At 45.5% G+C, this 14266-nt stretch overlaps 1 protein-coding gene across 7 annotated transcripts in view; it reads right to left on the bottom strand.

Annotated features, from left to right (window-relative positions):
• TOM1L2 (target of myb1 like 2 membrane trafficking protein) overlaps window positions 1-14266 on the bottom strand; it is a 107604-nt gene that overhangs the window by 72541 nt on the left and 20797 nt on the right. For all 7 annotated transcript variants that reach the window (XR_011022627.1, XM_068243547.1, XM_068243546.1 and 4 more), the window contains exons 2-3: window positions 12467-12551; window positions 3274-3352 (exon numbers count right to left, since the gene is read on the bottom strand). Coding sequence is in view for 6 of the 7 variants with exons in the window: in XM_068243547.1 (XP_068099648.1) it covers window positions 3274-3352; window positions 12467-12551 (164 nt within the window). In the remaining variant the exon portion in view is untranslated. The remainder of the gene's footprint in view (window positions 1-3273; window positions 3353-12466; window positions 12552-14266) is intronic.

Here is a 14266-nt window from a genome sequence, read left to right on the forward strand (position 1 = left end):
GAAAAAATAAAATAAAACCACATCTGCATTATCAAACATGGCCACTAGAGGGCGATCCCCAGTTAGTAGGTGGTGAGGCAGCCAATCACTGGCCTGCAGGATAATCAGCCTATATGCACGTCAATGAGAAGCTATCTCAAATTCAAATTAATATGTGAAATTGAAATAGGCAAATTTTACAAAACCACCTTGTTATAAATAGTAAGTAAACGCTGAATGCAATTTTGCACTGTTAAAACACACGGTATTTGTGAATATTCAAGGTCACATTAATCCCAAAATGCATCGCTCAGTGACTGAACATGGAAATAAACCTTTTACGCCCTAAAGTGGAGCTGAACTCTTGCACAGGACGGAAGGAAAACCGAGAAATGCACCCTGTATGTATTTAGAGACTTTAGCCTGCCTAATTCCTGCACATCTGTGACTAAGTACAAGTTGTAGTTTGATCGCTCAGCTGTCAACTTAGGAATTGCCTCTGCAAAGAGTCAATTGGTAAACACAGGATGTTAACCCTATGTCTGTTTCCATTTTATTTAAGTATTTATATAGCGCCGACATGTTCCGCAGCGCTGTGCATAGTATATTGTCTTGTCACTAACTGTCCCCCAGAAGGGCTCACAATCTAGTCCTCACCATAGTCATATGTGTATGTATGTATCGTGCAGTACGTATCATAGTCTAGTCCAATTTAGGGGGACTCCAATCAACCTATCTGTATGTTTTTGGGATGTGGGAGGAAACCAGAGTTCCCAGAGGAAACCCACACAGACACGGGGAGAACATACAAACTCCTTGCAGATGTTGACCTGGCTGGGCTTCGAACCGGGGACCCAGCGCTAACTACTATGCAACCATGTTGCCATTAAAAAAAATGTATTTGTTATATCTGATACAAATCCTGCAATAAACCTGCAGTGTGTCTACTTTCTACTTTCATGGAAGCAGAGAGAGTAAACATCTTTCATTTACAAATTAGCTGCTCTGCCGAAGACTAATGGATCCCTGAGCTGACAGATGAGAGATCAAATTACACTTGTGACTAGTCACAGATGAGGGGGGATTAGACAGGCTAAACTCTGTAAATACATACAGGGTGCATTTCTCTATGCTTTCCTTCTGTCCTGTGCAAGAGTTCAGCTCCACTTTAAATGAGTTCTCTGTAATAAAAATAGTAAGAAAACAGACTTGATCTCTCGGGCAACAGTGTAGAGCCGACATTGTACAGATGTGTCATCAGCCTATTGGCTAGCAGCACGTTCTATTGCAATGCAGGAGGGTGGGTGGGGGATGTGGCTAAATCAATGCCCTCAGCCAGCACTCGTCTGAGTTAATCTGCCAGGCATTTGTTATCGCCCACATTTCATCTAGCATGTGTACCCTGCTATACTACGGTAAGTGAAAGGAAAATCCTTGCCAACCTGTTCACAAAAAGGTTTACAGTATATTATAGATTACGTTACACATTGTAACTGCAGGGGGCGCTGTGGGGAGAGGAGAGCTGGGCTCAGGGAAAGGAGTAGGGAGACTTACTACAGATTACGTTACACATTGTAACTGCAGGGGGCGCTGTGGGGAGAGGAGAGCCGGGCTCAGGGAAAGGAGTAGGGAGACTTACACATTGTAACTGCAGGGGGCGCTGTGGGGAGAGGAGAGCTGGGCTCAGGGAAAGGAGTAGGGAGACTTACTACAGATTACGTTACACATTGTAACTGCAGGGGGCGCTGTGGGGAGAGGAGAGCCGGGCTCAGGGAAAGGAGTAGGGAGACTTACACATTGTAACTGCAGGGGGCGCTGTGGGGAGAGGAGAGCTGGGCTCAGGGAAAGGAGTAAGGAGACTTACTACAGATTACGTTACACATTGTAACTGCAGGGGGCGCTGTGGGGAGAGGGGAGCTGGACTCAGGGAAAGGAGTAGGGACGTTACACATTGTAACTGCAGGGAGCGCTGTGGGGAGAGGAGAGCTGGGCTCAGGGAAAGGAGACTTACTATAGATTACGTTACACATTGTAACTGCAGGGGGTGCTGTGGGGAGAGGAGAGCTGGGCTCAGGGGAAGGAGTAGTGAGACTTACTATAGATTGCATTACACATTGTAACTGCAGGGGGCGCTGTAGGGAGAGGAGAGCTGGGCTCAGGGAAAGGAGTAGGGAGACTTACTCTAGATTACGTTACACATTGTAACTGCAGGGGGCGCTGTGGGGAGAGGAGAGCTGGGCTCAGGGAAAGGTGTAGGGAGACTTACACATTGTAACTGCAGGGGGCACTGTGGGGAGAGGAGAGCTGAGCTCAGGGAAAGGAGTAGAGAGACTTACTACAGATGCCGTTACACATTGTAACTGCAGGGGGTGCTGTAGGGAGAGGAGAGCCGGGCTCAGGGGAAGGAGTAGTGAGACTTACTATAGATTACGTTACACATTGTAACTGCAGGGGGCGCTGTAGGGAGAGGAGAGCTGGGCTCAGGGAAAGGAGTAGGGAGACTTACTATAGATTACGTTACACATTGTAACTGCAGGGGGCGCTGTGGGGAGAGGAGAGCTGGGCTCAGGGAAAGGTGTAGGGAGACTTACTACAGATGACGTTACACATTGTAACTGCAGGGGGTGCTGTGGGGAGAGGAGAGCTGGGCTCAGGGAAAGGAGTAGTGAGACTTACTACAGATGCCGTTACACATTGTAACTGCAGGGGGCGCTGTGGGGAGAGGAGAGCTGGGCTCAGGGAAAGAAGTAGGGAGACTTACACATTGTAACTGCAGGGGGCGCTGTGGGGAGAGGAGAGCTGGGCTCAGGGAAAGGAGACTTACTATAGATTACGTTACGTTACACATTGTAACTGCAGGGGGCGCTGTAGGGAGAGGAGAGCTGGGCTCAGGGAAAGGAATAGGGAGACTTACTATAGATTACGTTACACATTGTAACTGTAGGGGGTGCTGTAGGGAGAGGAGAGCCGGGCTCAGGGAAAGGAGTAGGGAGACTTACTATAGATTACGTTACACATTGTAACTGCAGGGGGCGCTGTAGGGAGAGGAGAGCTGGGCTCAGGGAAAGGAGTAAGGAGACGTACACATTGTAACTGCAGGGGGCGCTGTGGGGAGAGGAGAGCCGGGCTCAGGGAAAGGAGTAGGGAGACTTACACATTGTAACTGCAGGGGGCGCTGTAGGGAGAGGAGAGCTGGGCTCAGGGAAAGGAGTAAGGAGACGTACACATTGTAACTGCAGGGGGCGCTGTGGGGAGAGGAGAGCTGGGCTCAGGGGAAGGAGTAGGGAGACTTACTGTTAATGCCAGCATCACTTCTCTGTAATTCTTGTTCCCATTCAGTCTCTTCTTTAAGGCTCGGATTGCGTCTTTTGGCCTAGAAATAAAATAAGACAAATGTAATGTTTAACAGCGGACAGCCACCTTCTGAGCGAGAGCTGTGGGTCACAGAGGAGAAGGGAAAACATCATGGACTCTCTTTAGAGGGTGGGCTTTTCCTGCTGCTCTGTGTCAGACGTCCTGTTAGCAGCAGGGACAGCCATACTACCCCAGAAAGAAAAGAAAACATATATACAGTACAGACCAAAAGTTTAGACACACCTTCTTATTCAAAGAGTTTTCTTTATGTTCAGGACTATGAACATTGTAGATTCACAGTGAAGGCATCCAAACTATGAAATAAAACATGTGGAAGTATAGTACATAACCAACAAGTGTGACACAACCGAAAATATGTCATATTCTAGGTTCTTCAAAGTAGCCACCTTTTGCTTTGCTTACTGCTTTGCACACTCTCGGCATTCTCTTGATGAGCTTCAAGAGGTAGTCACCTGAAATGGTCTTCCAACAGTCTTGAAGGAGTTCCCAGAGATGCTTAGCACTTGTTGGCCCTTTTGCCTTCACTCTGCGGTCCAGCTCACCCCAAACCATCTCGATTGGGTTCAGGTCTGGTGACTGTGGAGGCCAGGTCATCTGGCGCAGCACCCCATCACTCTCCCTCCTGGTCAAATAGCCCTTACACAGCCTGGAGGTGTGTTTGAGGTCATTGTCCTGTTGAAAAATAAATGATGGTCCAACGCAAACCGGATGGAATAGCATGCCGCTGCAAGATGCTGTGGTAGCCATGCTGGTTCAGTATGCCTTCAATTTTGAATAAATCCCCAACAGTGTCACCAGCAAAGCTCCCCCACACCATCACACCTCCTCCTCCATGCTTCACGGTGGGATCCAGGCATGTAGAGACCATCCGTTCACCTTTTCTGTGTCGCAAAAAGACACAGTGGTTGAAACCAAAAATCTCAAATTTGGACTCATCAGACCAAAGCACAGATTTCCACTGGTCTAATGTCCATTCCTTGTGTTCTTTAGCCCAAACACGTTTCTTCTGCTTGTTGCCTGTCCTTAGCAGTGGTTTCCTAGCAGATATTCTACCATGAAGGCCTGATTCACACAGTCTCCTCTTAACAGTTGTTCTAGAGATGTGTCTGCTGCTAGAACTCTGTGTGGCATTGACCTGGTCTGTAATCTGAGCTGCTGTTAACTTGCGATTTCTGAGGCTGGTGACTCGGATGAACTTATCCTCTGCAGCAGAGGTGACTCTTGGTCTTCCTTTCCTGGGGCGGTCCGCATGTGAGCCAGTTCCTTTGTAGCGTTTGATGGTTTTTGAGACTGCACTTGGGGACACTTTCAAAGTTTTCCCAATTTTTCGGACTGACTGACCTTCATTTCTTAAAGTAATGATGGTCACACTTTTTTTTATTACTTAGCTGCTTTTTTCTTGCCATAATACAAATTCAGTAGGACTATCAGCTGTGTATCCACCTGACTTCTCCACAACGCATCTGATGGTCCCAACCCCATTTATAAGGCAAGAAATCCCACTTATTAAACCTGACAGGGCATACCTGTGAAGTGAAAACCATTTCAGGTGACTACCTCTTGAAGCTCATCAAGAGAATGCCAAAAGTGTGCAAAGCAGTAATCAAAGCAAAAGGTGGCTACTTTGAAGAACCTAGAATATGACATATTTTCAGTTCAATACCAGTTGCCTGCCTGTCCTGCTGATCCTCTGCCTCTAATACTTTCAGCCATAGCCCCTGAACAAGCATGCAGCAGATCAGGGGTTTCTGACATTGTTGTCAGATCTGCGCGTCCTAGATCTCGCTCCTGTTGCCGGGCACTTTCTGCGCATGTGCATGACGTCATGAGTGACGCCACACTCATGCGCAGAGAGTGCCCAGTAACAGGAGCGTGATATAGGACGCGCTCCGCCGGGCCAGCGCAGGCGTACTACTCCGCATCATAGCGACCCGGAAGTAGTACAGGGCACAGAGAGATTCGCCCGGCGAACGGTTCGGGCCATCTCTAATGGTGACATCTTCACTGCTGGCGCTGCATCACTGCACAATGTTTGGTGTGTTCCAAAGTGAGCCGAAATAACAATCTCTTAGGCCTGGTGCACACAGCGGTTTTTGAAGCGATCCGCAAACTGCTTCCGCCTTGGAAAGCGCTTAGCTAATGTATTTCAATGGGATGGTGCAAACCGCAAATGTGGGTCCTGCAGCATTTTTGCTGTTTGCAGAAGCGTTTCTGCCTCAATGTATAGTAAAAGCTCAAACCGCTCTGAAAAACGCTAGATCAGAGTGGTTTCCAGGTGTTTGTTACAGAAGCTGTTCAGTAACAGCTTTACTGTAACAATATATGAAATCTGCTACACAAAAACGCTCCCAAAAACGCTCGGCATGATTAGAAAACCTCTCTGCACATGCCTAGAATCGCTCTGAAATCTGCTCCAAAAACCGCTAGCGTTTTGAGGATCTGCTAGCGGTTTTGGTGTGCACTGGTCCTTAGAGTGCTCTGGGGCAGAACAATGGATAACTAAATAGCCTAGACTAAACATAACTGGGAGTTTCAGTACAAATGTTTCTCTACATCTACATAGGTACTCCATTGCAGAATAAATCAATGTAGCAGCCAGGTAGTCAGATAGACCTAAACTTGTTCTAGGGACCAAGAAACGGCCACAAACCAAATAAAAATACCTCATAGAGCAAGAGTATAGGGCATAGGCTAAAATAGGGTTAAAAATAATCCCATGGCTGATACAACTCCAATAGCTCTGCATGAAGTGGCCTGTAATACAGTCACACAATCAAACATGAATAAATCTGACTAATAGCAGACTAATAGCTCAGCTATTTCTGCAAACAATACATATCGCGTAACACATGCAGACACACAAGGAGGAATGAAGTCCACATCAGTCCATAAAGTCCAGCCGGTCTCTGCACGAGTAATACATACATGGTGAGAGCAGCAAATAGTCGCTCCAATATGTATAGAGACCAGAAGGAACAAATATAAGGAAACAAATATCGGTAGTAAAATGTTACCGAAGTAGCTCCTTACATTATCCCAAGGGGGCGTGTACAAATGTATACTAAAGGCAGGAAGTGATGGTGGAGTGGGCGTGACCACAAGACAATTGACACATCTAGAAAGGTGCTGCCAGCAACCAAAATGGAAGCCATAGAGGGGGTCATGTGACAGGATCACATGACCCGCATCACATGGGAAATCCACTCCATGAGAATTGATGACCATGATGTTACTTAGGGGACTGTGGCGTGGTCATATGACCCAAAGCTGTGAACAGGACATTATTGGCTTAAGTCAAGTTTCTCTGTTATTCCTCAATTGCAAGAGACGACGAGGACTTTATGTGGTGGTATTATTATTATTTAGTATTTATATAGCTCCGACATCTTACGCAGCGCTGTACAGTATATATATATATATATATATATATATATATATATATATATTGTCTTGTCACTAACTGTCCCTCAAAGGAGCTCACAATCTAATCCCTACTATTATCATATGTCTATGTATGTATATTATGTAGTGTAAGTACTGTAATCTAGGGCCAATTTAGGAGTGAGTCAATTAAATTATCTGTATGTTTTTGGGATGTGGGAGGAAACCAGAGTACCCGGAGGAAACCCACGCAGACACGGGGAGAACATACAAACTCCTTGCAGATGGTGCCCTGGCTGGGATTTGAACCAGGGACCCAGCGCTGCAAGGCGAGAGCGCTAACCACTACGCCACTTTTATGCATCAGTAGTAGTACTTGTTTATTGACGCGTTCACGCTGTTAGGTTTTTTTAGGGCCTCCCGCGCGTTAGTGATTATTAGGAAAGCGCTTTTCTAAGCACTCTTGCAGAGCGATTTTTTTTTTCACTTCCTGACATCAGTCAGAAAATTAACTCTTTGACCCCGAAAAGAATAAATCCAATATATTTATTCTCAAAAGCGCTCGGGAAATCGCTATAAAAAGCGCTTTAATCGCTTTCCGACTTCCCTATACCTTCCATTATAGGCAAATTGCCCCTACAATGGTGCAGGCAGCACTTTGGTGAGCGGATCGGAATCGAACCGCTCATATGTGAATCATTGCAGGAGCGCTTTTAAGGCGATTTTGAAAATCACCAGCGCTTAAAAAACAGAAAGCAAAAGCGCCCTAGTTATGGACAAGCCCTTAGTGCTGATAGGTGAGCGAGAATCCTTCTACCAGTATACGGAAGTGGCTTTTGTAAACTGCTGCCTTTGCCTATATAACATTGCCTTCTGCTATAATTAGCGTTTCCCCTTCCAACAGTTCGCCTACGATCCAACGATGTTTGTGTAATTAGTGGCCCCAGGTGAGTGTCTCATTTGTGTGATACTAGTCATGTGACTCAGTCACATGACCATGCCACAGCCTGCCTACGTAACATCATGGTCCTGCATTTCTCATAGAGCGGTCCGCCCATGTGATGCCGGTCATGTGATCTTGTCACCTGACCCCTGTACCGTTTCCATTTCAGTTACTGGCAGCACCTTTCAGGTGTGCGGGTTGTCTTTTAGTCACGCCCCCTCTGCCCATCACTTCCTGCCTTCCAGTATACACTTGACGTCGGGAGATTTGGGCGCAGGGTAAAGCTGAAAAACGGCTCGCCCTGCTCCTGCAAAAAGTCCCGGCAGTGTTAATTACTATTCCCCCTCTAGGCTGCCATTGCCACTGGGGTAAGATGTCATTGGGCTTTCAGCAATTTTACGCAGCTGAATTACGCAGTTTTTATCGTAATCTGGGCTCCGCCTTTGGACGGCATCTAAATTACTGACTGAGCGCCGCTATAGTCATAATTGATATTACGGTCTATGGCGGGGCCAACTACGCCCAAATTTCCAGCGCCGGTTTTGCCCGACTCGATTGTACACACCTCCTTTGGATATTGTATGAGGTGCTTCAGTAAGATGGGAAAGTTTTTTGTTCTATAATCTTATGGGCAGTTTTTCTACTCGTTTCAGTAAGTTTTGTTTCTTACGTCCTTTATACATATTTATATTTGCTGTTCTTATTACATGACTTGTGCAGAGACTGCTTGGAGTATTTGGACTGCTGTATTACGTATACAAGGGTTATGAAATATGTATTGTTTGCAGAAATAGCTTCGCCATTAGTCTGCTATTAGTCAGATTTATTCGCGTGTGATTGTATTACAGGCCACGTCATGCAGAGCAAATGGAGTTGTGCCAGACACAGTTTTATTTTTAACACCATTTTAGCCTGTGCCCTCTACACTTGGTCTAGGACAAACATGTCAAACGCCGGCCCTTTGGACCATAAGTGGTTTCCTCACTTGGCATTATGTTTGGCCCGCTCTAGACCCCCAGGGAATATTGGAGGTGAAGCCAATAGATATCCAGGGAAGCCATATGGGGGAGGTAGGGGGAAAGCACTAGATACCGGGAAACTGTATAGGGGAGGGAGAATGCCACTAGATACCACAGAACTGTATAGGGGAGGGAGGGGGTCACTAGACACCAGGGAACTGTATAGGGGAGCCAATAAAAAATAAAAGGCAGAGAAAGAGAAAGAAAAATGGAGGGCAAATAAAGTGGAAAAGAGAAAATGAAAGGCAGAGAAAGTGGAAAAGAGATATGAAGCTGCAGAGAAAGTGGGAGAGAGAAAATGAAAGGCAGAGAAAGGGAAAGAGAAAGGAGAGAAAATAAGGCATGCTCTATTCACAGCACTAGCCCCGCTTTCTGATTTGTTTAGTTTAATGACAGGTTGGTTTCCAACCCTAGTCCACGCCTTCATCACATCACGGCTGGACTACTGCAATGCCCTTTATGCTGGCCTCCCCAAAAAGGACCTGCGTCGCCTGCAATTAGTGCAGAATGCTGCTGCCAGATTGCTAACAAACCAGCCTCGCCACTGTCACATTACACCGATCCTTCGCTCACTGCACTGGCTACTAGTAGAATGGAGAATACTCTTCAAGATTGGACTGCTGACATTCAAATCCCTGCACAATCTGGGCACTGGATACATGAAGGACTTGCTGAAGCTGCACCACACCTCTCACAACCTCAGATCAGCAAGTTCTGTAAACTTGGTCACTCCCAGAGTGCACCTCAAAAAATCTGGAGACAGAGCCTTCTGTCATGCTGCCCCTACTCTTTGGAACTCCCTGCCACACCCAGTAAAGACAGCACCATCTCTGGAGCTATTCAAATCCAGACTGAAAAGCCACCTGTTTAGCCTGGCATTTCCAGACTTATAAAATTCTTCCTCTGTACCACGATGGTCTGAGCCATGCTTATGCGCTTTGAGTCCCACGGGAGAAAAGCGCTTTACAAATGTTGTTTGTTGTTGTTGTTGTTGTTGTTGTTTTAAACCTGTGTCCCGGATACAGAATGATCATACAGATGAGCTACACGCCTCTAATAAAGATCAGATGCCAGTAGAGATATCTCGTCTGATCATTTGTACATTACAGATTACTGTATATGCAGTCACTGAGTACGGCCGTCTGATCTCAAACGAGTGTCACACAAATCACACAGCTCCTGCTGGACGGTTTCTGGCCACAGCTGTGATGAAAGGGTGGACAATAAACTGACCGTACCGTCTCACACCGTATTCCGGCCGCATTGCTGCAGGTGGGAGTCAGGAAGTGCTGCAGCCAGACGACCGGCATGCAATGGCAGCTTGCAAATTACATTTTGAGTGACGACAAGGTTCTACCTATAGAGCCAACGTCTACAGAGGGACTCCGGCTTCTGACTGTCCTCCAGTCTCTCACTGCAGAGCTGCAGCCTGCCAAGCATCCACAATGTACTGCAAGTCTGATGAGACGCCCTCTATCCTGCCCAATCCACGGATGTGGTTATTAATCTATATATAGCCAGATATATGGCATCACCTGGGAGTGGCCTCTGACTGTGCCCTGCAGGATAGGTCAGACACACAGCACAGCCAGAGGAGATATCAATATGAGTTCAGCTGCGACGCCAGACATCAGGTCAACTCAGCAAACTGCCCCCTCCGTCTACAATTACCTCTATGCAATGCTCTGGATCATACACAAGGCAACAAAGGCAGGTGACTGGGGCCTAGTGGGTGGAAAGGGGCCCACCTGCCACCTTTCTGACCACTTTGCACCTCAGATTATCAAAAGGACCAGAAAGGGGGGGGGGGGGGGGGACGACACAAAGCTACAACCTTGCCTAGGGCCAAATGTCATTTTACTCCATATCTGCTGTGGATGCTGCATGCCACTGAAAGCATACACCGCTCAGAAAACCTCAGTATAATCTGATATGACCCAGGTGATGGAGGAAAGCCTAATTACTTAATAGACAACTGTTCACTGCATAAGCCATTCCCTCAGGACAGTGATCTGCAAACTTGGCCCTCCAGCTGTTAAGGAACTACAAGTCCCACAATGCATTTGCATTTATGAATCATGACTGTGGCTGTCAGACTCCCGCAATGCATTGTGGGACTTGTAGATAGTTAACAGCTGGAGAACCAAGTTTGTAGATCAATGCCTCAGGACAAGCATAGAGAGTCCTGGCACTCCTGGCCTGCTCACTTGTTCCTGAGACTCACGTAGGACATGAATCATGACTGTGGCTGTCAGACTCCCGCAATGCAAGAGGAACTCCAGTGAAAATAATGTAATAAAAAAGTGCTTCATTTTTACAATAATTATGTATAAATGATTTAGTCAGTGTTTGCCCATTGTAAAATCTTTCCTCTCCCTGATTTACATTCTGACATTTACCACATGGTGACATTTTTACTGCTGGCAGGTTATGTAGCTGCTGCTTGCTTTTTTGGCAGTTGGAAACAGCTGCAAACAGCTATTTCCCACAATGCAGCAAGGTTCCCAGACAGGAAACTGTCAGGAGTACCACGGTCCTCAGAGTTTCTTGTGGGAGGGGTTTCACCACAATATCAGTCATGCAGCGCCCCCTGATGGTCTGTTTGTAAAAAGGAATAGATTTCTTATGTAAAAGGGGGTATCAGCTACTGATTGGGAGAAAGTTCAATTCTTGGTCAGAGTTTCTCTTTAAAGAGGAGCTGTCAGCCATACTATCTCAGAAAAAAAAAACCACATATATAAGTAGATAAATACTTGCTCTACTTACATAACATGTATTGCACTGTCCATGTTTTGATTTTAGTAATTTTTCTAAAGTAAAAAAAGAGAAAATCCTTCTTAGCATTTCCCATTTTAAGTGTGGCTATTTTGAAGCCAATCCTGATGTCATTTCCTCCCTTACTCTCCTCTGCCTGATTGTGTATGCATTGCCTGCCCTTCACTATAGAAAGTGCATTGTCTCAGCATAAGAAATACTGGCCAATCAGAGAGGAACAGAGGTGTGGGAGGAGAAAGAGGAGGGAAAGAGGCTTCAGCCAATCAGGCTGCATTAGTTATGTCTGAGGGGAAGTAGAGAAGAAAAAAAGGAAAACCCAGCATGCCCTGCAACTTCCTTTGTGCGGCAGATGTACCAAATAAGAGTCAGGTGAACTGGGGAATGATCATTTATCAACAAGAAAAGTAATAGTGATGTGTAACTTTTGGATTGCCTGGTCTGCATCCTTATTACTTCTTTACCAGATAAAAAAGCATTGATTTTGGATTTTATGCCCGACAGGAGCTTTACAGAAAGATAGCCGGAGAGGAAACAAATACATAAATGAAGGCATTGCAAAGTGAGATGCTAAGAAGTACAATGTACTCTCTGTGTAACTAATTCATGTTGTGTGATCCTCTGCGAGCCTGCAGGTCATCAGCTTTACTGCCCACTAACAATGTGACAGGAGAAAGAAAAGAAACTAGTGATATACCGGTATCTCTATGTAGCTATACTGTATTTTTCACACCATAAGATGCAATTTTTCCCCCCAAAAAACAAGGGGGGAAAGTTGGGGTGACTTATGGTGTGAATGTGGCCGTGTTCCCATGCTGCACTCCTTCCTTCCGAGATGCATCTGCATGATAAGTATTTGCAAATATCCTTAGAAAAAACGACCTTTCCAATTTAGGAAGCCGCTTCTACAAAATAGTTGGTTCCGCTGGTAATTGTTCTCATGTTAGAGGGGGGGGGAGGAGAGGTGTCGGGGGAGGTGCGTTGTCAGTTCACTCACCCCTCTTCCGTCTCGTTGATGATGTCACAGATCTCCATGTTTAGCGTCCAGTCCTCGCTCTGTAGGGAGCCATCTGTGGCTTTTTCTGAGGAAGAAGGAAAAGAGGGGTTAAAAGGGAAAGCTTTGTACCTACAATCAGATATTGTTTTTGTCTTTGCATACACACATCCAATTTTCATTGGCTGACGATTGGCCAATTTTACCACTTCCGTATGAGAGCTTACTTACGCAATCCGTTCATAGTATTCAAAATAGGTTGGCCCTCAGACTACATGGAAGAGGTAAAACTGGCCAATCAAACTTGGCTGTGTGAATGCACCCTAAAGCCCGGTACACACATGCAATTATGATTTGCCAATCACTGACCAATTTTACAAGGCTAGGCTTCAGAGGGCACATGTATTGGGGCTCCATGCTGGCTGGCATACGTTACCATTTTGGGGGTTAGCATTAACCTAGGTTTATGGGTAAGAAGTTATTACTGGATGAGGAGGAGGCTATTGCAGAAAACGATTGCATTCATTTTAGGCAATTGTGAAAAATGCTGTTAGGCGACGATGCGTCAAAAATAAAAGGAATAGTTATTAATCATCACTTAAAACTACCAAGTTCATAAACAAAGGCCATATTACTGCTGCTTCGTTCATCAACCCCATGATGAGATAAACATCAGTACTAATCCTACTAAGAACTTGTCAGAGGGCCCCTTTTATTTTTAAAGGGGAACTGAAGTTAGAGGTATACGGAGGCTGTCATATTTATTTCCTTGTAATCAATACCAGTTGCCTGGCTGCCCTGCTGGTCTATTTCTCTGCAGTAGTATCTGAATAACACCTGGAACAAGCATGCAGCTAGTCTTGTCAGATCTGGCTTTAAAGTCTGAAACACCTGATCTGCTGCATGCTTGTTCAGGGGCTATGGCTAATAGTATTAGAGGCAGAGGATCAGCAGGGCTGCCAGGCAACTGGTGTTGCTTAAAAGGAAATACATATGGCAGCCTCCATACCACTCCCTCTTCAGTTCCCCTTTAAGGGTTAAAGTAGACCTGAACTCTTGCACAAAACAGAAGGAACACAGAGAAATGCACCCTGTATGTATTTAGAGAGTTTAGCCTGACTAATTCCTCCCTCATCTCTGACTAATCACAAGTTGTAATTTGATCTCTTAGCTGTCAGCTCAGGAATCTCCTGTCACAGCAGAGCAGCTAATGTCTAAACACAGGATGTAAACAATAGGTCGGCTTCCATGAAAGCAGGAAGTAGCCACACTGCAGATTTATTGCAGGATTTGTATCTTTGTTATCTTTTAGAGTAAAAAGGAAGATCTGAGTTCAGGTCCATTTCAAAAAGTAAAAAAAAAGCAAAAACCATTCTATAGTGTACATCAGCTGGTTCTCTCTCAAGGCGCAGGAGAAGTACACACCTCCCAACTTTTTGAGATGAGAAAGAGGGACACTTAAGCCACACCCCTGCCACACCCCTGATCACTCCCCGTCACACCCATAATCATGCATACCATAAAGATTTCATAAGAAAAATATGTTGTTTTATAATTCAAACCACACTGGTCCTTTCTATCCTGGGTCATTTTCCTTCATATTAACATAACATTAAAATTAGAAATATATTAATTTAAAGGATGGGAATAAAGTTTAGAGTCAAACATTTTTTAGTAGAGAAATATATATATTTACATAGAAAGAGGGACAAAGTCCTGAAAGAGGGACAAATGGGGAGGAAAGATGGATAGAGGGACAGGGCTCCCAAAGAGGGACAGTTGGTAGCTATGGAGATATAAAGT

Source organism: Hyperolius riggenbachi, chromosome 7, assembly GCF_040937935.1.
Source record: "Hyperolius riggenbachi isolate aHypRig1 chromosome 7, aHypRig1.pri, whole genome shotgun sequence".
NCBI lineage: Eukaryota > Metazoa > Chordata > Amphibia > Anura > Hyperoliidae > Hyperolius > Hyperolius riggenbachi.